Source organism: Nuphar pumila, chromosome 1 (assembly GCF_984573655.1).
Source record: "Nuphar pumila chromosome 1, dmNupPumi1.hap1.1, whole genome shotgun sequence".
NCBI classification, from domain to species: Eukaryota; Viridiplantae; Streptophyta; class Magnoliopsida; order Nymphaeales; family Nymphaeaceae; genus Nuphar; species Nuphar pumila.
The window spans coordinates 4,041,349-4,065,371 of NC_143249.1; the positions used below are offsets into that span (position 1 = coordinate 4,041,349).

General features: G+C 37.0%; 1 protein-coding gene across 1 annotated transcript; it reads right to left on the bottom strand.

Annotated features, from left to right (window-relative positions):
- Window positions 1-4,643: 4,643 nt before the first annotated feature.
- LOC149847724 (homoarginine-6-hydroxylase 2-ODD-C23-like) lies at window positions 4,644-23,762 on the bottom strand. Its single transcript, XM_089997612.1, has 12 exons — window positions 23,614-23,762; window positions 19,492-19,607; window positions 8,981-9,099; window positions 8,772-8,835; window positions 8,602-8,669; window positions 6,654-6,712; window positions 6,364-6,529; window positions 6,239-6,258; window positions 6,070-6,116; window positions 5,472-5,552; window positions 5,302-5,388; window positions 4,644-5,017 (listed from the first exon to the last, which is right to left on the bottom strand). Exons 1-12 carry the CDS (start codon window positions 23,645-23,647, stop codon window positions 4,883-4,885), a joined length of 996 nt encoding a protein of 331 aa, XP_089853738.1. The 5' UTR covers window positions 23,648-23,762; the 3' UTR covers window positions 4,644-4,882.
- Between the last annotated feature and the right edge of the window lie 261 nt (window positions 23,763-24,023).

Genomic DNA, 24,023 nt, shown 5'->3' on the forward strand with positions numbered 1-24,023 from the left:
TGAGAAAGATAAGGAGGAGGGTGGTGGTGAGATGGGTGGTGGGGAGTGTAAAAATAAATTTTCTCTTGGTAGGAAACATTCCTCCACCTCCCCCCAGGGAGAAATGTTATTTATCAAAAAATATACTTTTTAGAAAAACTCTCAGTGGAAAACTCTCTTTCATTTGGAAGGGTCGAAAAATCCATACAGATTTTTCATTTTGTATAACTTTTCCTACACCTTTCTCCCGTGCAAACGTACCCTACATCATTTTCTCTTAGAACGACTTAATATCCATGATACATGGAAATTAACATTGAGAGAGAGAGCCTATAAAAAAAAAGTTGAGAGAGAGAGTTTTACTTCATTGCATTGGTCGTGGAAGATTTGTCCTAGTCCTAGTAGGAAGACCTTGCGCCAACCAACGGGGGGGGGGGGGGGGGGGGGGGGGTCTCCACTTATCTGGTAGGAACTGCTAGTGAACGTCACCTTGTGTTCAAAACCCAATGGTATAGTTGTATAACCTGTAGGGGTCTGCCTAAGCCCAACTTGGCCTTAAAAAAAAAAGACCTTGAACCAACACAGACATGCATAATTAGTTTCATGTTTGATGGAAATATTGTATAAGGGGAAAAACTAATGATCATATCTCAAGGGAAAACAAAAAGGAATCAATGCCACAGAATTGCATAAAAATAAGAATAGCAGGAAATTTTCATTAAACAACTTGAATTCAAAAAATTGAAGAGCCACAATAGCCACATCGTCATATGGAAATTAGAATTACATAGAAACTATGTCACATGGGTGCGGGTGTGGGTGCGGGTGCGGCACTTTCAAAAACCTTGGGTGCGGGGGTGTGGCAAAAAAAATTATATATATATATTATAATTTTTAAGTTTTATCGGTTAACAACGTTAACACTAATGAAATAAAAAATAATTATCACAATATTATCAAATCAATCCATCATGCATGCAATAAATTAAATTAACAATATATAATTCTATTCTACAAGTCTATTAAATCTAGCTTTACTACGGTTATCCGAGTAGCAGGTACCATCAAACAAACTATAACTGATTTAATGAGTCATTCGCAGTTTCACAGTCTGAATTAGTTCATACTTACACATGCATGTCTTAATCTTTGAGACAAGCATATGACTAAACCAGGTAGCATCCCTCGTAAACATCGCAGCACTGGCCCGAAGGTCGCGCAACTGCAAAGCATCATCCGTCGATTCCGACATTGAAAATATCAGTGCAGGAAAGAGAGTTGTTTCGACTCCCCACCTAAGCCAACACATACTGAACATCCGAAAGCCCAGATAGCAGCAAGGGGAGGGGCCAAGCCACATCCCTGCGCTCCCTGTTGGCAGGGGAGGGGCCGAGCCCCCTCCCTGCGCCCTCTTTGTGTAGAGGAGGGGCCGAGCCCCTTCCCTATCCTCCCCAGGGGAGGAGTCGAAGAGGAGAGCAGAGGAAGTCAGAGAGGAGAGCAGAGGGAGTCAGAGAGGAGAGAGCGTACCTGAAGAGGAGCGGTCGACGGCAACGTCGGGGTTCGGCGGAGCGGTCGGTGACAGTGTTGGGGTCTGACGGAGGCTTCAGGAGGTGAGGTCGAGAAGAGAGGAAGGGAGGACTCGCCTCAGCAGCACATTTATCGGGCGATTTTTTTTAAAGTTAAAAAAATGACACAAATGACCCTGGATGCATTGACCGCACCAAGGGTAGGGTTGACCACACCCGCATGCACACCCGCGTCACATAGATGCAGGTGTGGCACCCATTTTGCCAAGTCTATGTGATAGCATAGAGAGGAAGAGGCCTCCAGGATATGTCACAGCGACACATCACTTGGAGTTCTTCTCTTGGGGGATACGTACGGCCGGGCATGCTATGACATGAGCTTAGAAGTATGGCCATCATTTTATTATTTTTTTAACATTTTTTTAAACATTTTTGTAATGTTTCAATAAAACTTATTTTCACTTATTTGATAATCTCTCCTACTGCTTGAAAGAAAAACAAGCAACATTAGGAATGATGGTGACATTTCTGCCTAAAGCAACTTTGGAGACCATAGGCAATGGAAGGACAATATGCTTGTTGCCTTTTTCTTGTCCTATATTCAATTCTTCAATTCCCACACGCTTTCTTCTTTTCTTGATGCACCTTTTTCTTTTGTAAAGTTCCCTCTCAGGATTGGTCCCCTAGCAGTGACTGCAGAAGTTCACCCTCTTTAAGCCAATCCACCCTCTTACAAACTGTAAACTCTGTGCCATCAGAAGACACAATTTAGTAAAAGTGTTTGGCAAGTTAAACTATTATGCTGTTGAAAGAAGAAGCTTTACGAGGCCTCAAACTAAAATATAGCTCAATACCAGCCAAGAGAAACATGCTAATAAAACAGAGCTGTATTTTATCAAAAGATTGTACAAGAAAAAGAAAATACTGAATTCCGAAAAAAGTTGGGCCTGATTGAAACCCATTTGTAGGTCATTTTTTAATAAAATTAATATATTAATTCTTAGAATACCAAAAAAATGAATTAAATGGAAAAACATAAAATCAATAACTAGTAATAGTTACCCAATCTTAAAATTAACAAAAAATGAATTAAATGTAATAGTTAATTTATAAAAAATTTATATTATTAAAAAATTTAATAAATAACTCAGTCCCATCGAGCCGGGTCGGCTTGGCCCATCGGGCTGCCGGGCCTGTTGCCAACCCCTACCCTACATCTAAGCAACATTGACATCTATTTCTTTCTCTGTATGTTTGTTGCTGGCTCATGATAGCTCGCCCTTTGGCTACTTCCCCCTAGAAGGCCACAGCAGTGTCTACTAAAGGACATAAATGCAGTCCAGTTTCATTTTCTTCACATATTTTGCAGTGAAATTTCATTTATTTTTATTGGTTGTATGGTGAAACAACAATTGGTAAATTTGGTGGTTTGTCATTTTGGCTGCATTAGGCCTCTTTGTGCATCCAAATCAGAGATATCAAAGGGATATCTTGGGCCCTACCACTTACATCTTTGAGCTTGACAAGTTGTAAAGGCTCAAGAGACCTCATTGGGAAACCCAATTAGGCCCTACTTGGGAAGCAACCACTGAGGGAACTTGAAGCAATCAGGTCTTAAAATACAATGAAACCATAAATATTTCTGTATAGGGAAGATCAGCTGGTTCCTTTCTCGGTAAAGTAAAAAAAAAAAAGGAACTTTAAGGTGCATTTGAATACCTGCCTTGGTAGAACCGGGGTATTCTTTAACACCCACTTGGGTTTCTCTTGAAAGGCAAGCTGGAGTTAGGCAGACCCCCATCAGTTATTTTTCAACGTAGCACTGGGGTTTGAATCTACAACGTCCCACCGCAAGCAGAAGTGCACTGACAGCTCCTACCAACCAGCCCCCCCCTGGTTTAACACTCACCTAGGTTGACTATATATATATATATATATATACACATTCAAAATTCTTGATCTAAAGCAGCAAAGCATATCTTAGGCACAAATTCTTTGAAATGATTCAAGATTTATTTTATAAACATTGAATAATAATTTCATATTTCAAATTGAGGTGTAATGTAACCAATGACAAATCTTTTTATAAGAAGAAATATATGAAGTTAGGTACACAATGTTGAATGTGATACAAGTTTCGTTGTATCCATGAAGTATGTGTCTAGTGTCGACCCAGTGTCTTGTCATGTCGACACAGGGTGTACAAAAGTGAAAAGTGTGTGGGCAACATAGATTGTATCCAGATAAAATCTTGCCAATTTATTGGGCAAGGGAATCTTACTCTTTTTAAAGCTGATATTATAACTTCTTAGCTATGGCTGAGAATAGGGAATTAATAGACCCTGCCAAGCATATCTGAAAGACTAGATATATAATTTTTGATGATTGTATCTACTGCAAATTGGAAGTTGTCTTAGTTTTGGTACCATGATAGATCTCATGTAGTCAAAGGAGTAGTGGATGGGGGATTGGAAGCTAAAATCCCTTAGGTAACATGGGCAGCGTTCTGACACATCCTTTGGTCCAGTAGCCAGCATGCTTGAGCTGGTGATCGTAAGCTACACTTGAGCTTTTATGCTTCTGAAGCGGGTGGTGAAATCCGGAGCATTGTTGGTGTACTTGGGGGCTTGATATAGCATTGAGTCAGGCCAATTTCATTATTATCGTTAGTTTTTTTAGAACATTTTGGGTTCTTTGATTTTTCTTTTTAATAGAGTGGATGAATAACATTAGTCTTTCCCCTGTTTCAGCTCGTTTCTCCCCTGATGATAAATATTCGAGGCAGAGAATCATGCTGAAGAAGCGGTTTCATTTGCTTCCAACCCAGCATCCTCTACCAAAGAATTGAGAAGATATCTTCATGAACTAGAGCATCATCCTTTTTCTAGTATATACTTCCAAGATATTCTGGTTGGATGTGATATCATACTGCTTCTTTTTAACCCTATGATGACATCAGAAACAAGGACGGGACGTTTGGTTAATGAATGGAAGTAATCCTTATGTTTGCTTATTACTAGTCTGTAATTGTATCGAGGCTTTGCTCATCTGGCGCTCTGGTCCAATGGCTCTTTGGTTAAAAAATCCAACGTTGTTGGATCGGCTGAAACAATGCGGCATGCTTGATCTGGTCCGATGTACAAGAGACACCAAAAAACAAGCACTGATATTATGGTCCGATGCATATAACAGCAACAAGGTACAACATTCCTAACCTCTACCTTCACCTTTGGGAAGAAGAACTGCCCAATACGAGGGCCACTTATTCATCTAGGCCTACACCTACCCACCCTGAGAGAGCACCATCCATTTCTCAAAGAGCTGCAGCAGCAGCACCAGCATAATTTACGTTTACAAAGGAATTACCACATACAATCTCAGTCCTCCATCACAAAGTTTGTAAGAACCTTACGGACTAGATGCTCCCCATACATGCCAGGCTCAAATTTTGAAACGCCCCCAATATTTTCTTTGCAGAAGTCAAAAGGCTCCACAACAGTGTCAAAGTTTGGCTGAACATGCAAACGAGAAAAACAAATTTCAAAGCTCATGAGCAAATAAGAACATCTACTAATAACAGAGAACCCTTCCAAAAATGTAAGAATGAACCAACCCTACGGCTTGAATAAGACTGGTTTAGCTCCATGTTTCTATGGGAAGTTCACCTACTTCGCAAGGCCTAATTCAGAATACTGGGGATTTTTTACTTGATAGTTGATAGGCAAGTTCTAGTTTTATCAATGTGACACATTGGGCAGAAACTGCTGAAGGTTGAATAGACACACATAGCACTGACCTCGTAAAAAAATGGTATGGAAACCCGGTATTTAGAGTTATTAATCACCCTATGTAACGTAGTCTCGTACAAACCATTTGAATAAACCTGCACAGCAAAAGAGTTTCCGATAAACAAGAAGCCAGGACAAGTGCATTACTAAATGATTGAGCAGGTAGACCGAGGCAAACCTTTAGCATGTCTCCTATGTTGCAGACAAATGTTCCAGGGATTGGAACAGCCCATATCCATTCACCAGATCTGTTCCTTACCTACAAGGGCAGAGAATCCCACCACAAATTTGAAAAATCACTTTTCCAGAACTAGAGCAGTACAAGACAAGAGTGATTCATGGACAATTTCAATACATTGGGTTGAACTTTTCTTCTCTTTAAAGTTTAATTCTAGGCTTCTAGCTTTATATGTGGGGTCACACCAAAACACTGTAATCTTCCTCTAAATATGCAGTAGAAGAAAAAGAAAAAGAGATAAAGACCTTTGCTTTAATAATTTTGCAACCGTAACCTCCCACTAATATACATCTTTTGTTTCATTGATAACAAATCCTTTCAGAAGTGTTGTTTTCATTTCAGATTCCATGGAAAGGGATAACTTGAAGGGCTGAAGTTTATCTTTCAAATCAATATATTAAATTTTAACCTCCTACAGAGTGGACGATCCTGTAGCATAGCAGTAGATATCCATATCTAATAGATGCAATGATTCCTTATGAATAAGCGAAACTACTAGTTGTCAGAAATGTCTTCAGAATCAAGCTATGGAATTTACCTGGAGTGCAGTGATATCATCATCTTGATTTACCAAAGTCAATAGACCTGATATCCATAAAGATGATTCCATAAGTACATTCTTTGCACTATACATGAAAAGCAAATTTATTATTAGCAATTAAGGAAAATAAAATATCTGTCCAATTTGATGAAACAAGGATAACTACCATAGTCAGTGTGTGCTCCGCTGAATTCATTGAAAGAGAAAAACAGAACATTAGTCAGAATGAAGAACTTGGAATAGTAGTCCAAAACCAAAACATGTATACACGATAAATCTTTAACAAATTACCATCCAACAGTGTCATCTTGCACTTCATGGAGTCTGGTTTCAGCAGAGCGAGGACAACCAATTAGACGCATTGCCCAAAAAGTGTCTCCAGCTCTTTTACCTTCAAATTCATATGGTGATCCACCTAACGCCAAAGCTATCCCCCGAAGAACATTTTTGGAAAGTTCTATATGTCGCAGAGCATAGAAAATGTTATTTAGTAAAAGGACTCCAAAAATCTAAAGAAGTTACAAAGCAGATCACTTCTGTGACCCTACAGAACATGAATCTACTAAATATAGAAAGCTTGCCTTTTACGGCACTAATATACTCTTCAATCAATGGTGTGAAATTTGAAGGGTTCTCGGGCCTGCAAGCAAAGCTCATAAGGCATGAAGGTCTCCAAAGTTCATTTTCATATAAAACATTCCCATGCATGAAAAAGATGAAAAAAAAACTCAGAGAATGAATCTAGGATTATAGGGTTGTAGATAGACTGCATCGAGAGCTGGAAGCAACTCAAGTTATAAGATTATATGGAACTGAATGGATCTAGGAGTGGATTAGGATTCTCTCTAGTTGGTAACCATGTCCAACCAGCAATTGGATCCAACAATATTTTCCATCCAAGATTTGTAAGGGAAGAAAAAAGGATGCTTTACTAGATTTTGACTGGATTTGGATAAAGTTTCCCCTGGATCAAGATCCAGATCTGACAATAGAAGGAATGAAACACCATTGCCAGAGGAGGAAGCACACATGTGACCAATTTGATACTGATAGCAGGAAGTAAGGGTGTCAACAGGTCGGGTTTACCCGGACCCAACCTGAACCAAACCCTATAGGATCCGGGTATGGTGATAAATAATAAGACCCGGGTCCAGACCCAAAGGTCCGATTAATAAATGAATCCAGGTATAGTTTGTAAAATTTTATACCAGACCCGGGCCCGACCCGAGTTCCGATTAAGACCCACAAATTTTCAATGTAAAAATGCTAAAAAATATTATTTTACCGGGTATGGTTCATGTAGTTCTTATTGGATCTGAGTATGGCTTCTCTTATATTAGACCCGATTAGACCCGGATCCGGACCGAATCCCATACCCGAAAATCTGGTCTAAGTCTGGTTGCACCTGGGTCCGAACCAAACCCGACCAGTTGACACCCCTACTGATAAACAGCATTAAAAAGCATTTAGGACATCAGAATGGATTAATTTAGCAGCATTTACATGGCACAGGTGTCTTTTATGACAAAGGGACACCTTTTTTGTGGGGCTAGCGGAACGTTTGCATGCTCATTGCAAACAATTTCCAACCACCACCACCATAACATAAGATCCATGCCATTCTTTTCAGCAAAAGCAAAATTCAAGTAAAGAGTATCCCAGACACGTTTTCATGGAAAGGACCTGATAGATAATGATGGGCACACAAATTCTCCTTTAAAGAAAATAAAGGGAAGAATAAAGCACAATTCATAATCACGTAGATCGTCCAATTACTTCACTCAAAAAGCAAAGCATTTAGACATGATGACAATATGCAACTTTCAAACATCAAGAGGGAACCATTCTTCCATTTCTGACAAATGTTACTCCAATCACCACAATTCATCACTCCCAGCTTTGAATGTCATGTCTCCAACAACAATATTAGTGCTCGCTATGAATAGCAAGCATGCTTCCAAAAAGATTCCCCATTTCAAGGAAGCAAATGGTTCCCCGCATCCAAAGCAAGCTTCCCACTATAAGGTAGAGCCTTAAGTATGGTACTAAGTGCAAAACAGGTGTAGACCCAAATCCATCTATATCTCAGCCATTTAAATCCCTGAAGAAACCTCGATTAACTTTAATGAATATTATGCAGACATATATGCTCTTAGTATGGGTCAATTCCTAACAGAGAGAGACTGAATTGAGAGAATTTATAAAGGTAATGAAGAAAAAAAGAATGAATTTAGTGCATTATGCAACTCCATGCTGCCAACTAAATTAATATCGTGCTCACATGGTTCAATGTAATACAAGTTACAGTCTCCAAAACATCAATGAATCAAAATGATAGTCGGACCAATACTCTACTATGATTTCGTATAGCAACCTGTTAGCTAATAAAAAAACATTTAAAGGTAGATCAATGACCATAACAATGATGAGAAGACAAGATAGTTTTGCTCCCCATTTAGGATGAGCAAGATTCATAATAACCATATCAACTTGTCAATTTGTAATACTGATAATCTGTAGAATTACTACCATAGATTTGGCCCTGCTAAGACCGCACCAAGAGCTCCATAAGTACCAGGTTCAACAACCTTGTAACACTGTTAAAATGAAACATGTCAGCAGAGAGATTTTCTGCTAATTATGAGTTTAATGGTTTCCAGTAGCTAGAACAGGAAAAAAGTTGACTACACACTACATACATCAATAGCTTCATGCATATCAGGCTTTCCCTGTGTTATGTTTTCCCCAAGTCTCTGATATCCTCTGCTCCAAGGGGAAAAGAAAAACACAAAGTAAAAATATTGTTCTCATTACTAGAATGGAAAAGAACTTTGTGACATTTTAATCCAAATCATGCCAAACTTCAACAATGAACTTTGCAAATATAACAAGATGCAAGAAATCATACCTAAATCCAGTTGAAGATGACATTTTGATCTTAAGTTTCTCTTCAATAGGAAGCTCAAAGAACCTTCGTGTCACATCTCTAACCCCTTCGCAGATGGATTCCGGAATGCCATGACCTTTCTAGACAGGAAGAATCACAAAGCTCAGAACTAAAAATGATTTCTGCATATATTTCCTGCCATGAAGGTCTGAAATTCTTCCATTCTTCCTCTCTCTATTTGTTGTACTCACAGTTTCAACATGGTATTGGAGCCAAGGCTCTGGAACTGATTGGAAAGAAACATAGAAACTAGAAAGTGAAATGATGACAGTGATGGTTCACACCCTCCCATACACAGAAACAGCTTAAGATGGTCAACAATCAATAGAGCATCTTGAACAGGGATTTCAAAAGGTTTATGTGGGTCTTCTTTAAGCCATCATGCGGTAATCATGGGAGAGGAATCAAGGTTTCACAAAAGTAAGTTCGTGAGCATACTAGGTTCCTCAGGAAATTGTTGGAGTTTATAGATAGAGCAAAACAAAAACACTCCCAAGGACTTGTTGATGGTTAATTTGAGAATTTGATAGTGTCCTTTTTGTGGACTTTGGAAGTGGGAATCAGAAGTCTGCAGGTGGCAGTAAACAAATATGTTTTTTCTGCCTTCTGTGAAATTGCTAAGTCAAGTGATTTCCAGCTAGTAATAAGCTTTATATGGTCATTATGGATGTGCTGCAATGGAAATGCCTTGAGCATAAATGCATGAGTAATGAAAATATATGTATGCAGTCTTATGATGTAAAATGTATGTGCTGGGATGGAAATGTATGTATGCAGTCTTATGATGTGATCTTCACATGTCCACAGCATTTTGAAGAGTTTATTATTGGTATAAACATTGTATTCAATAAAAATTTGAGGAATGTGTATGCCTTAGTGGTGTAAAATTGTAAATAACATCTCAAAAATTCCTCTCTTTTTGAAATGGGCAATAGACAATCTTGGAGGTTCAGTTCCTGGCTTCCAATGGCTTACGTTCTGAAAAGCTGTTGTACTGAAAAGGACAGTAATTGCAGCAGCTGTTTTCTTTATAAACTTGAATTTAGCTCTCTGAGTCTATCCAAATATCATTTTTCCTTATCGCATGGACTTATCCTGCTATAGTTGTTGATTACATTTACATCCTTTAGTTGTGGCACAGATAATCATCATGGTGTCTACTCATTTAGTTTTTGTTCGGTACACACACAGCATATGTGCTGGTACAGGCAACATGAATATGTTAGAACGTCACATATATACATATATACTTGAATATATATATAACTCATGAGTCATACTATGAAACTCTGGGAGAGGGTGATTGAGCATAGGTTGAGGAAGGTTGTCATGATATCGGAGAATCAATTTGGTTTTATTCCTGGAAGATCAACTATGGAAGCTATACATCTTAGACAAATTATTGAGAGATATAAAGAGAGGAACAAAGATTTGCATGTGGTTTTTATTGATTTAGAGAAGGCATACGATAGAGTACCTAGGGATGTTCTCTGGTGGACAATGATGAAGAAAGGTGTTTCTCTCAAGTACATTAGTATAATTAAAGATATGTACGAAGGAGTGGTAACCAATGTCAGCACTTGTGGATGGGTGACAAACAATTTTCCTATAAGAGTTAGGTTACATCAAAGATCTACATTAAGCCCTTTCCTATTTGCTATAGTGATGGATGAGCTTATGAAATCAATTCAAGAAAATGTGCCGTGGTGTATGTTGTTTGCTGATGATATTGTTTTGATTGATGAGTCTAGAGCTGGGGTTAATGCTAAGTTAAAATTATGGAGACAAACATTGGAAGCAAGAGGTTTTACGTTGAGTAAGAGTAAGACAAAATATATGGAATGTCGGTTTAGTAAGCAACGCAGTAGTGATGAGAGTGTAGTGAAGCTTGGCGAGCAAGAAATATCGGTGGATGACTGTTTCAAATATTTGGGATCTATCATTCGAAATGATGGAGAAATTGATGGAGATGTAAACCATAGGATAAAGGTTGGGTGGATGAAATGGAAAAGTGCAACTGGAGTGTTGTGCGATCGTAGAATTCCATTGCGGTTGAAGGAAAAGTTTTATAGGACGACAATTAGGCCTGCTTTATTATATGGTACAAAATGCTGGGCGGCCAAGAGACATCATATTCAAAAAATGAGTGTAACTGAGATGCGTATGCTTCGATGGATGTGTGAAAATACAATAAAAGATAAGATTCGAAACGAGGAGATACGTAAGAAGGTAGGCGTTGCATCCATTGAAAATAAAATAAGAGAAAATCGTTTACGGTGGTTTGGACATATTCGGTGAAGGCCTAATGATGCTCCAGTTAGAAGGATGGACAAATGGAAAAATATATTAGTCAAAAGAAGTCAAGGTAGGCCTAAGAAGACTTGGATGAAGATGATAGAAAAGGATATGAATGCTTTGAACCTCACCGAGGACATGACATTGGATAAAAATGATTGGAGGAGAAGGATTCATGTGGAGGACCCAGAATGATTTTCTTTTTTGGTTCATATCGCCGACCCCAATTGTTTTGGGATGAAGGCGTAGTTGTTGTTGTATTGTATGGACTCAAACAAATACCTAAAGCTTGGTTTGAGACATTTAACAATGTTATTACAAGATATGGTTTCAAACCATATTATACTTATAAAAATATCTTTAAAGATGTGCACTACAAGCACAAGCTCCACAAAGGGATACGTGTACAAAGACACACCAAGAACACTTGAACAAAAAGTACACAAAGGTACAAAGAGAACACTTGAAATGCAAAAGATTGAATCTATTGAGCAAAGGTGAGCACAAGAATGAGTTACAATAGTGGGGATACACCCCTATTTATAATACAAGAGGAGACCAAAAGAAGGGGCTCCTACTAGACGTTGGAGCCCCTCCAATGGTTAGAAATCTAACTGTTGGAGGGGGGTCCAACGTCTCCCCCTCCTTTGACTTTTAGTCAAAAAGGTAAAAGGAAAAAGAAAAGGAAAAAAGGAAGAAAGAAAAGAAAAGAGAAAAAGAAAAAGGAAAAGAGAAAAGAAGAAAAAGAAAAAAAAGGAAGAAAAGTTACATGCACATTCACAAGTGTGAATATGCGTAAAATGGAAAATGACAAAAATGCCCCTGGGCTACATAAGAAAATATATATATGCATATGTATCCCTCTATATATAAAAATATATGTATACATGAGTTGATACAATTTAACACCCCACTTCAAACTTAGGGCGAGATGACCGAAAGTTTGCCAAGAAGAAAATTAAATATGGAGGAACATAGCGCCTTTGTGAAAAAGTTTGTCAATTGGTATTCTGAAGTCACATAAGGAAGGTCTATGATTTTCTGTAAGTAGGCTTCTCTGATATAGTGACAGTCCATCTCAATGTGCTTGGTACGCTCATGAAAGGTATGATTTTTAACAATATAGATTGCACTTTTATTATCACAATACAATCTTGTAGGTTCTTGGATCAACACTCTGATGAATCCACACAATCTCCATAGTCGTGGAGGCCATGACTGGATATTCTGCTTCTGTTGATGAAAGAGACACTTTCTATTGTTTCTTGCATCTCCATGAGATCAGTGATTCACCTAGAAAAATACAAAAACCAGTGGTGGAGTGACGGTTATTTAGGTCACTTCCCCAATCAGAGTCAGTATATGCAATCAATTCTAAATTAGAAGACGAGGAAAGAAATACTCCCTTGTTTATTATGCCCTTTATGTATTTGACAATACGAAGTACAACACTCATATGAACTAAAGTGGGGGCATGCTGAATTTGACTTACAATATGCACGACATGAGATATGTCTGGCCGTGTGATACTAAGATACATAAGTGATCCCACAAGCTGCCGATAGGGAGTAAGGTTTTCCAAAGAAATCCCATCATCATCCTTCATTTTTGAGCCCACAACTTCAGAGGTCTCGCAAATTTTTTCATCTGTAATGCCGGACCTGTCAAGAATCTCTATGTCATTTAGTTTGAGACAAAAAATAACCTCTATGAGAGTAAGCAACCTCAATACCCCAAAAATATGTCAGATATCCTAAGTCTGACATTTAAAACCTTTCTTTTAGAGTGGATTTGATATTTCTGATTCCCTTAATATCACTGCCTGTTATTAGCATATCATCAACATATAACAACAAAATTATAATTCCTGCATCAAACTTTTTGACAAAGAGAGCAATGTCAGTATAACAAGAATTGAATCCAGTTTCAACCATTACTTCATTAAATCGATCGTACCAAGCCTTTGGGGCTTGTTTTAAACCATACAAAGCTTTTCTAAGCCGAAGAACTTTACCCTTTGGTATATCCATGTCAGGGGGCCCTCCATGTAGACTTCTTCGTTTAGGTCCCCATTCAGAAAGACATTTTTAACGTCCATTTGATATATGTTCCATTTTTTAATTGATACAGTAGTGAATAAACATCTCACAATGACCATTCTTGCCACAGGAGCAAAGGTTTCTTCGTAATCAATACCATATTCCTGGCTATAACCTTTTGCTACTAGCCGGGCCTTATATCTCTCAAGAGTCCTATCACTCTTGGTCTTAACCTTAAAGACTCATCGAATTTCAAAGTCTTTCCTTCTGAAAGACTTTGAAATTCTCAAGTTTTGGCTCTATTAAGGGTACTAAGTTCATTATCCATTGCATCTCTCCATTCTAATCTTTCTTTAGCTTCTTCAAAGTTTCTGGGTTCTTCATACGAGTGAATTGCACTAAGGCAAGCCCTATATTTTGGGGAAAATGATTCATAGGATATAAATCTGGAAGGGTTTCTCCTAGGTCTTTCAGTTCTTCGTAAGTTGCTATCTTGAGAGGACTCACTAAGATCACTATATATTTCCATCGCACTTCTAAACGTATTTATATCTCTATGTGAATATGTAATTGGTTCATTTACTGCTTCTTCTACCGGTTGAACAGACAGGGGAGCTTCATTATCAATCTTCTCATTATTTGTCTCATCATCACTAAAGAAATCTTCATTCCTATTTAATAATTCAAATAAAAAGGAATAATCAGCATGATCGGGGAGGGTTGTGACCTTCTCAAAGCCACTTTCATTTTGCAAAAAAGTGACATTTCTTGAGACGTATAGTTTATCATTTTGAAGGTCATAACACCTAAAACCTTTTTGTGTTTCTGAATAACCAAGAAAAGCACAGGAAATGGCATTAGGAGATAACTTATCATTTTTATCAGTGAGAACAAAACATTTGCAACCAAAAAATTGTAATCTATTATAATCGGGTTCTTTTTGATATAAAACTTCAAAAGAAGATATTTGGCTTAAATTTTTAGATGGAAGACGATTTATTAGATAGACAAAGACCAGAGCAGCTTCGACCCAAAATCTTTTTGGAATCTTTTGAGAAATAAGTAGTCCTTGTAGTTTCAATAATATGTCTGTGTTTTTGTTCAGCTAAGCCGTTTTGTTGAGGAGTTTTAGGACAAGAGCTTTGATGAATGACCCCATTACTCTCTATATAGCTTTTAAAATCATTTGAGGGAAATTCACCCCCTGAATCTGTTCTAAAGATTTGTAACTTTCTATTGAATTGGGTTTCTATCATTACATGAAAATTCTTAAAATCGAAAAAGACTTCATGCTTATGCTTTAGAAAGTATATCCAACTTTATCTCGAATAGTCATCAACATAAATAACATAATATGAAAAATCTCCCTTAGATACTACAGGTGCGGGTCCCCATACATCCAAATGCACAATTTCAAAAGGCTTAGTTGAAAAGATAGATCTTGAACCAAAAGGTAAGCTTTTCATTTTTCTCAGAATACAATCATTACAACTGAATTTTTTTTACATAATGTTTTAGCAAAATGAATATGAGAAAGGTTGTCAATATTTGGATGCCCAAGGCGTTTATGCCAAACATATACATCTTTATATTGGGCAATGTTACAAAAGGAGGTTTTTGGAATTTGAAGAGACTCCATGAAATAGAGGTCACCCTTCCTAGAGCCTTCCCCAATCAACTTCCTGGACCGACGATCCTGTATCCAACATTTATGTGATGAAAATTTTATATCACATCCATGATCCGAAAGTTGAGAGACGGAAAGCAAGTTCAAATTTAATTTTGGAATAAATCTAACTTTAGGAACAAAAAAATCTTGTTTTTCAAAGTCTCCAATTCCTTTAATTTCAAGATAAGCCCCATCCGCAGTAGAAACAAAGGATGGTGAGAGGTTTTTAGAATAATTGGTCAATGTAAAAGCATTTGGAGTCATATGAAAGGATGCACCCGAGTCTAATAGCCAAAGAATTTTACCTAGAAGAGAGAAAGAGGACGCAGCGGCTCCAGAGATTGATCCCTTGAAGAGTGGTTGAAGAGCTTCAATAATTTGATTTAGAGATAGATTGGCATTATTGGAGGTAGACGGCGTCTCCTCTTGAAAGGTTGTCGACATTGCCACCATCTTTTTCTATTTGGGACACACGGATTTTATGTGCCATGGTTCTTTACAAAAATGACACACGATTTTACTGTAGTCTCTTCTTCCATATTGTCTGTTATTTTCTCTTCCTCCTTGATTCTTGTTGAAGTGGGGAGGTTTATAAGATTTGACATTGCTCCCCGGTCTAAATACAGCGTAAGCTCCCTCATCCTCGTTTTTAGAGGGGACGACCAACACATTTTGATTGGTTTTATTCATTCCCAATCTAGTTTCTTCTCTACTTAATTTGGTAAGAACATCTAAAGGTGGAGAAGAAAAAGAAGATAAAAGAGAAGATCTAGACTCTTCGAACTCGGGTCTAAGCCCATTTAAGAAATTAAAAAAGTGATCCTCTTCAAGTTGTTTTTGCCTCAATTTGATTGCCTCTCCACTCCATTTAGGTTCAAGGAGAGCAAGTTCATCCCAAATAGCCGATAATTCAGCAAAATATTCTCTAACCGACATCTCTTCTTGATGAAGAGTTAAAGCCTTCTTTTGAAGGTAATATTTATGGGACAAGTCTCTTGACGTATACATTCATTCAAGATACACCCATACTTGATATGCTTTCTTAAATTTCAATATATTGGCATTAATCTTTGTTTCCACCGAAGAGAAAAACCACGAAAGGATTTTGTAGTTTTTCATCTCCCACTCTTCATGCCTTTTATTATATTCCTCAAAGCCTTTTTCTCTTTCTTCTCCGTCAAGAACCTTAATCTCCCCTTTCTCAAAGATAGTGATTTTAGGTTCGGGTTCGAGAATAGTTCCTTGAACATATCCCCAAAGACCCTTACCTTTAATATGGGCCTCCATATTCCCGGCCCATATATGATAATTAGATCCATTTATTTTGAAGCCAACAGAGAAGTGAGTCCTTTTCGCCCATTAGAGAGAAGAAAAAAGAGAAGAGATGCATACTATAAGGAGATATAAGGTCCTATTTGATGTAGGATGCTCTAAAATATTGAATGAAGAAACTAGTCTTTACCTCGATCACCAAAACTTGATGGCACATTTTTCAAGGCACCCAATAGAGAGAACAAAATACACGATCTTCTTTTCTCCCAACCTTGCTTTGATACCATGTAAAAATATCTTCAAAGATGTGCATTACAAGCACAAGCTCCACAAAGGGATACGTGTACAAAGACACACCAAGAACACTTGAACAAAAAGTACAGAAAGGTACAAAGAGAACTCTTGAAATGCAAAAAATTGAATCTATTGAGCAAAGGTGAGCACAAAGGTGAGCACAAGAATGAGTTACAATAGTGGGGATACACCCCTATTTATAATACAAGATGAGACCAAAAGGAGGGGCTCCTACTAGACGTTGGAGGGGGGTCCAACGTCTCCCCCTCCTTTGACTTTTAGTCAAAAAGGTAAAAGGAAAAAGAAAAGGAAAAAAGGAAGAAAGAAAAAAAAAGAGAAAAAGAAAAAGAGAAAAAAAAAGGAAGAAAAGTTACATGCATATTCACAAGTGTGAATATGCATAAAATGGGAAATGACAAAAATGCTCGTGGGGCTACATAAGGAAAATATATATATATATATATATATATATATATATATATATAATAGTAGATACATATGCATATATATATATATATAAATATATGTATACATGAGTTGATACAATTTAACAATACTAACATAGCGTTATTTATCAAGAACTCTTCTGCAAGAATAATAATTTTACTTTTATATGTTGATGACATGTTGATTACAAGAAGTGACAAAGAAAGAATTAAAAAAGTAAAACAATTTTTGAAAAACTCCTTTGAAATGACTGATCTTGGGTTCCTAACATACTTTCTTGGGACAGAAGTATCATATTCTAACAAAGGATATATATTGTCACAAACAAAATTTGCTTTAGATATCATTAACAGGTTAGGATTATCAAATGACAAAATTATTGACACTCCATAAATTGTTGGAATAAAGATGCAGGCTGATGATTGAGTTCCTTTGGACAATCCAACTCCCTTCAGACAGCTCGTAGGATCTCTTATGTATCTAAGTATTACAAGACTTGACATAACTCATGATGTACATATAGCTAGTCAATTTCAGCATGCTCCAACATCAGCTCATATGGGTGCAGTCATGAGAATTATCAAATACATCAGAGGCACAATAAATAAGGGAGTCTTTTTATCCTCTTCTTCCTTATTAGATCTTATTGCATACTCAGATGCTGATTGCGGAGGGAATCCAAATAACAGGCGCTCAATAACTGGTTTTTGTGTGTTTTTAGGTGAATCCTTGATTTCATGAAAGTGCAAGAAACAACAAAAAGTGTCACTATCATCTACGAAAGCTGAGTATAGAGCAATGACAACTACTACCATGGAAATCATGTGGCTCAAACAACTAATTTCAGATATGGGAGTTCATCTTCAGAATCCTACAAGATTATGCTGTGACAACAAGAGCTCTATATACATTGCTCGAAATCATACGTTTTATGAAAGGACTGAGCATATAGAAATGGACTGTCACTTTGTTCATGAAGAATACGTAAAGAAGACTATTGATCTTTCCTATGTGACATCGAAATATCAACTTGCTGAGTTTTTCACCAAGGCACTGTGCTCACCAAGATTCAATTTTCAACTTGACAAACTTTCGGTGATTGCACCGTAAGTTTGAGGGGGACTGTTAGAACATCACATATATACGTATATACTTGAATATATATATATATATATATATATTTAAAGTATATACGTATGTAATACAATTTTGTAATAAGTCTTTTTGTATTTTATATTTTATATTTTTGTATTTTTTGTTTTTTAGCTAAGTCAATAGTCAATAGTTGACTATTTGACCAGCCGTTGGGCTCTTCCCATATGCTCTAATTATAGCCGTTGGGAAGTAGCCCAATGGCTATTGTTCCTTTTTCAAATCTATAAATAAGGGTCCTTGACCCCATTGTAAATTGTAATTCTAGTGAGTTTTTTCTCAATAATCTTTGGTATTTCATATGTGTATTGTGCCTTAGTGCACTTTGTGATATTTGTGCCTTAGTGCACTTTGTGGCATTTGTGCCTTAGTGTATTCAATGAGTGAATGTTCTTGTCAAGTTTTATAAACTTGATTATTTGTGAGATTCTTTACAGCATATACATGAGTTTTTTTTAAGTCCACAGCCTTTAGTAAATATTGACAATTCCCCCAACAATTCTTGAAATACATGGTCATACTTCATTATTTGTAATCAGAGAGTGCTTTAGGCCAAGTTTAGAAGATAGTAATTGAGCAAATTTTATGGAATGAATTAGGGGGAAATGGTTAGAAATGGACAGGAAAAGATTTATTTAGAGGAATCCATGTAGTTTGGTAGAACATTCAATTCTTTTAAAAATTCAGGCTACACAATTCTCTTTGGTTCTCTATCTTGTTTTAGGCATCCCTTCGTTCATGTAGAACGAGGAAGAATATATGTGTGTGTGTGTGTGTGTGTGTGTGTGTGTGTGTGTGTGTGTCAAATAAGGTAAAATGAGAGTTGATAAATAACAAGATTTACCATCCTTATTTACTGACCAGAAGTTTCCCAATTCGAACAGAATCCTTCTGGGAGAAAGATCTGGCAAGTACCCCCTCTTTGAGGAGGAAACCAAAATAGAGAAAAAAGAGGAAATGGTTGACATGGACTGCCCCCCTATTTTCATGAATCTACTAGGTCTACATTCCTAAACAGGTTAGATGGCAGTCCACGTCAGCCATTTCTCTCCGGTGGGTATCATTTCTCTCCCATTACCACTTTCCAAACAGACCTTTAGCATTTTAACAAAAAAAAATGCAAGCTGCATTTAAAAAATTGAAACATAACATATGAGAGAGAGAGAGAGACATCTGCATGCACACCTGCTTGTAAACAACAAATATACTTCCCTTCCTCAACTGAGAGAGATTTTGTATTTCCAAAAGATATAACCGGTTCCGATTTGACAAAGACAATATAATAACTGACTAAAGAGAATTACCACATAGAAGAATCCAGCCTCCTTACAAGCCCTGTCTAGTTGCCTAACAACTTCTAAGACACCAGCATCTTCAGCCATATTTGGATCATCACATTTCTCCAATAGGGGGCCAACATCTGGAAAAGAAAAAAATGAAAAACAAATAAATGTAAAAAACGGACACCTATATAGCATATACATATAATTGCAATAAGAAAATGAACTTCATCTCCAAACACAAACAGGAAAAGGACCACCAAGACAACAAAGTGGAAGTATTCAGGCCAAATTTATTAACATAAATGATCTCAAAGCATCCATCACAACTGCTAAGAGTAAGAGTACATTTTTAAATCCATGCAATATGACTTATGACCCATCATTCCCTTGTTAGAAGAAGACATAAAACTAGATGCCCATCATCATGACTTGTCAGTCAACCACGAGTTGCCACATTGCAAAAGCCAGTGCATATTTCTCACTTACAGCTCTGATAATGCAAGTATCAGACAGAAAGTAAGCGTAAAATTTACCTGTTATATGTGAATCTTTTATTATCATGATATCATGTTATTTCAGCACCCCATATCCGTAGGAAAGGTCAAGCTTTTTCAGTAAATTTAACAATAGTGTCACCAGAATATTTTCCCCTAAAATAAAATTCTTTGCAACCTTTTCACCAACAACTATCACAACTAAGCCTTTCTTAATATCCAAAGAATGCCAAACTATTATTGAATGACTGCGAGAGTGGGATATCCATTTATTTCCTTTGGAAACAAAGATCAGTAGAAATGGCACCGTCTTATGAACTTAATTGTGGGAACACCACTAGAAACAAAGTGTCTTGTGAGTCTAATTCAATTTGCTAGGTAATATTATACAGAAGAGCGTGTGTGCTTTCTAGAAGAGACAATGTCAGCTATCACGTACATGTACAAATAGTAAGTTACTAAGTCCATTATCATGGAAAATGTTCACTTCTATAACAGAATTCACTAGACGCTCGGGTGGAAGGACATGATTTTATAATTGCATGAGAAATAGAAATCTGGAAGATGTATAAACCATTTCAATCCAATGAGAAGAAGATTAGGTAGTAAACATCCTCCTTTATTCTCCTCAACGAACTAAGATAAATTAAGACAAACAGATAGAGAAGCTATCGCCCATACTCTCCCAATGTTCACATGTCTACTCATACATAAATTTGTCCAAGTATTAACCAAAGATGTCCTATATCAGTCCTTTCTTTGAGCCATAGCTCCCCTGCATCGATCTAGTTTGCATATGAAACCAAATTGTATGTTGATCTCTCAACTGTGCCATTGTCACAGCTGTCACAATATTTTGAAAATATCATGATATCATTGTTATAAGATCAAAAGCTTATTTAAAAGGTAAAAATATTCTGATATTTTTCAAAATATCAAAAATTTAAAAATATGGGGATAATATCACATTATTACTGCATTTGCAATCTTTTGTGTTTTTCTTGTTGTTTCTATATTTTGAATATGGTTTCTAATCTTTAGGATTCTATATTTTAGGAACTATTTTACCTTTATAGTTTTCCAAAAATGTTACCAAAACATATTCTTATTTTCTGTATTTTTTTTAATATTATTCACTTTTCAAATGCCAACTTTTTCTCAAGATTTCCGATTTTTTTTTTTAAATCCTCTAATATCCCCAAAAGTTGCCTTGCCAAGATTTAGCCAAGTTTGATGTATGCGACTATGGTTTGCATAAAAAAAACAACAAAAAAGATCAACTCTTTCAAAGAAACAATGGAAGGGGCCAGTACTATTTCCTAGCACGTGATGAATGTACAAAGTAAGGTTCCAAAGAAAACAGTATTTGAAAGATGTAAACCAGTGCCTATAGTAGGAGCTCTTTGAAAAGAAGAAGAAGAAAAAACACTGTTTTAGGTATTCGTCTCCAAAATGCAAAACAATAGTTGTTCTTCAATACTGTAACAGTGCAGGTAATTTAACAAACAGATATGTATCAAATTCAACACAAACAGCTCTGCACTAATTTACTTGCACAATGCAAAGGTTACTAAAGTAGAATTTATCTGTAAGCACACAAAAATGAAAGAACAAAGAAAGAAACAGGGAAAAGAAACAACCATACAAATTGAAGTAGAATAAAACAGCAAAAATACTATGTCACATAGGTGCGGGTGCGGGTGCGGATGCGGGTACGGGTGCGGCACTTTAAAAAACTTGGGTGCGGGGAGGGTATAAATATATTTTAACCATTTTAAGTTAACACTACGTGTATGTGTGCATTTATGTATTTATATATATATATATATATAATATAGATAAAAATGGACTTGATTAGGGTTAACTGAATCTACATTTGGATAAAAAAGGACCTCAGTGTGGTTGACTTCACCTTACACAAAGGAAGTTGTGTCCAAGTGTCGCACCCCGGCTGAGTGCGGGTGCGGTTCCTGTTAGAAGAGTCAGTGTTACATAGCAAAAATATTTCAATTTTCGTAAAAACACTGAAGGTTTATCGGCTTATTCCCATGAGGGAAACATGCAGGACTCCATGTTCATCAAGTGTACAGATATAGGGCAGTGTTACTTGGTTTCAGCATATCAGCTTGTTAAGTTTTCAGGATTGGTGTTAATATCTGCTTCAGAAGTTGAAAAAAAGTTACTACGAAAGCATGAAGGAAGAAACTAGTAGTCAATCACAATTTCTGATGATAATTAGAATATAAAGCAACACATGAATCAACATGTAGAAATTTTAAAGAGGGCAGCAGCTGGTTCACTAACTGAGTGATATGCACACAAAAACCTGAAGCAAGCGCACAATACAAGAATGATTCAGCTGCTCTTAAATATTTTGCACATGCACACCAAAAGACTAATTTTGCTACACACCAAAAGGGATGGTAATTAAAGAGAGGTTCAGCTACATACCCTAGGTTCCCTTTTTTCCTATTCATGTCGTAATCTATGTTTTTTCTTTTTCATTTTTTCCAAAGCAATACTTATTCTCATCTATTATATGCGATAATCCAGCACATCCCCAGAATTTGCTCAATTTGTTCTTTATAATCATATTTTCTCTATAAATAAGAATGACAATGATATGAAACTCCCAACTAATTGATGCATGCACTAATTTCCATCTTCTTTCAAGACAAATGATCGTGGTCATTGAGTTACAAAAGAACCTATTCATGAGAGAATTCAAAGCCTAGAGAAGTCCATTTATGCTATCATACTACTTTTGACTCCATTCTGCTCAATGATGAAAACTATCTGTATCTATAATCTTAACAAACACCCACGATACATTGAAGCTGCGAATCACAATTTCAATCATCAATTCGGCGGGTCATCAAATTTTTCACTTCATTGTCATTTGTTTAAATCACATCGCATTGCATTACACTTTCTATATAAATGTCTCATAGTACTAAGACCATCATAACGTGCTTAATTTTCCAGTTTAAACCTTAAAAAAAGAAACTTAGCATCGCTTCTTCGTCCTCGGAACCCATCACACGCCGGTACAAGATTCCGAGAAACACTACGTGGATCCTCTATACGCCAATCCACAACTCAAGATTCTCTCGAATTGACGTATTCCAAACAGAAATTCCAAATGGGTTTCACTAAAAATTGAAAAAAAATGAACATTTTTTTTGCTTAATTATTCCCAAACAATCGAAGACGTTTCACAATGGATCGCCATATCAACGTCTCATGAGCAGACATCTGATAGAAATAAACCCATATTGCCCTTAATTCCATATGGGCAACCGTGATTCACGTAGTATCCTTCCAAAACTACAAAAAGAAGTGCATAAGCAACGATCAACTGTCCATACTCGCGTGCATTAGTTCTTCAAGAGAGACCTTGGGGCATTCTTTTTCCGCACAAAAAGAAGATCGCGAGGGTAATCGAACAAGATTAAAAAAGAATTGAAGAGAGAGGGAATTCGAACAAGATTAGAAAAGAATTGCACATGGTTACCAATTCGGTCACAATAGAGATTCTTCCTTCCTGAATCAACCGAGAGACAATTCCATAAAGATGGTGACTAGAAATAGAAACCCAAAAACGAGAACATGTGATTCCTTTAGAGAGAGAAAGAGAGAGAGAGAGTACCAATTACTGGGATTGATTTGAAGTCAGTAGCCATATATAGTGAGATGAGACTACGGGGAGATCTTTATCACGCCGACGCGTCCCCTCTCTCCGATTCTCCTCAAACAATGGAAGGAAGGCAGCTTTGCGATGTGAAAAACACTTGCTTCGGCTTATGCAAGCAGATAACGTTCATGGGAATCGAACCTTGACTGTCCGTGTGACAGGGCATGTTGGAACTTGGCTCATTTACCAATGGATTGAGCTCATGGCTTTGATTGTGTCTAGCTGGGAGCTTTTGCGCTGCTGATCCCTAAATGAGACTAGTCGAACACCAGCTGGCTCTTGTAAAAACATTACCTTGTTATTTATACACCAGCTGACCCCTTTCAGAAAACAACCTCCCCGTGTGGCAGAGGGATTCGATCCTG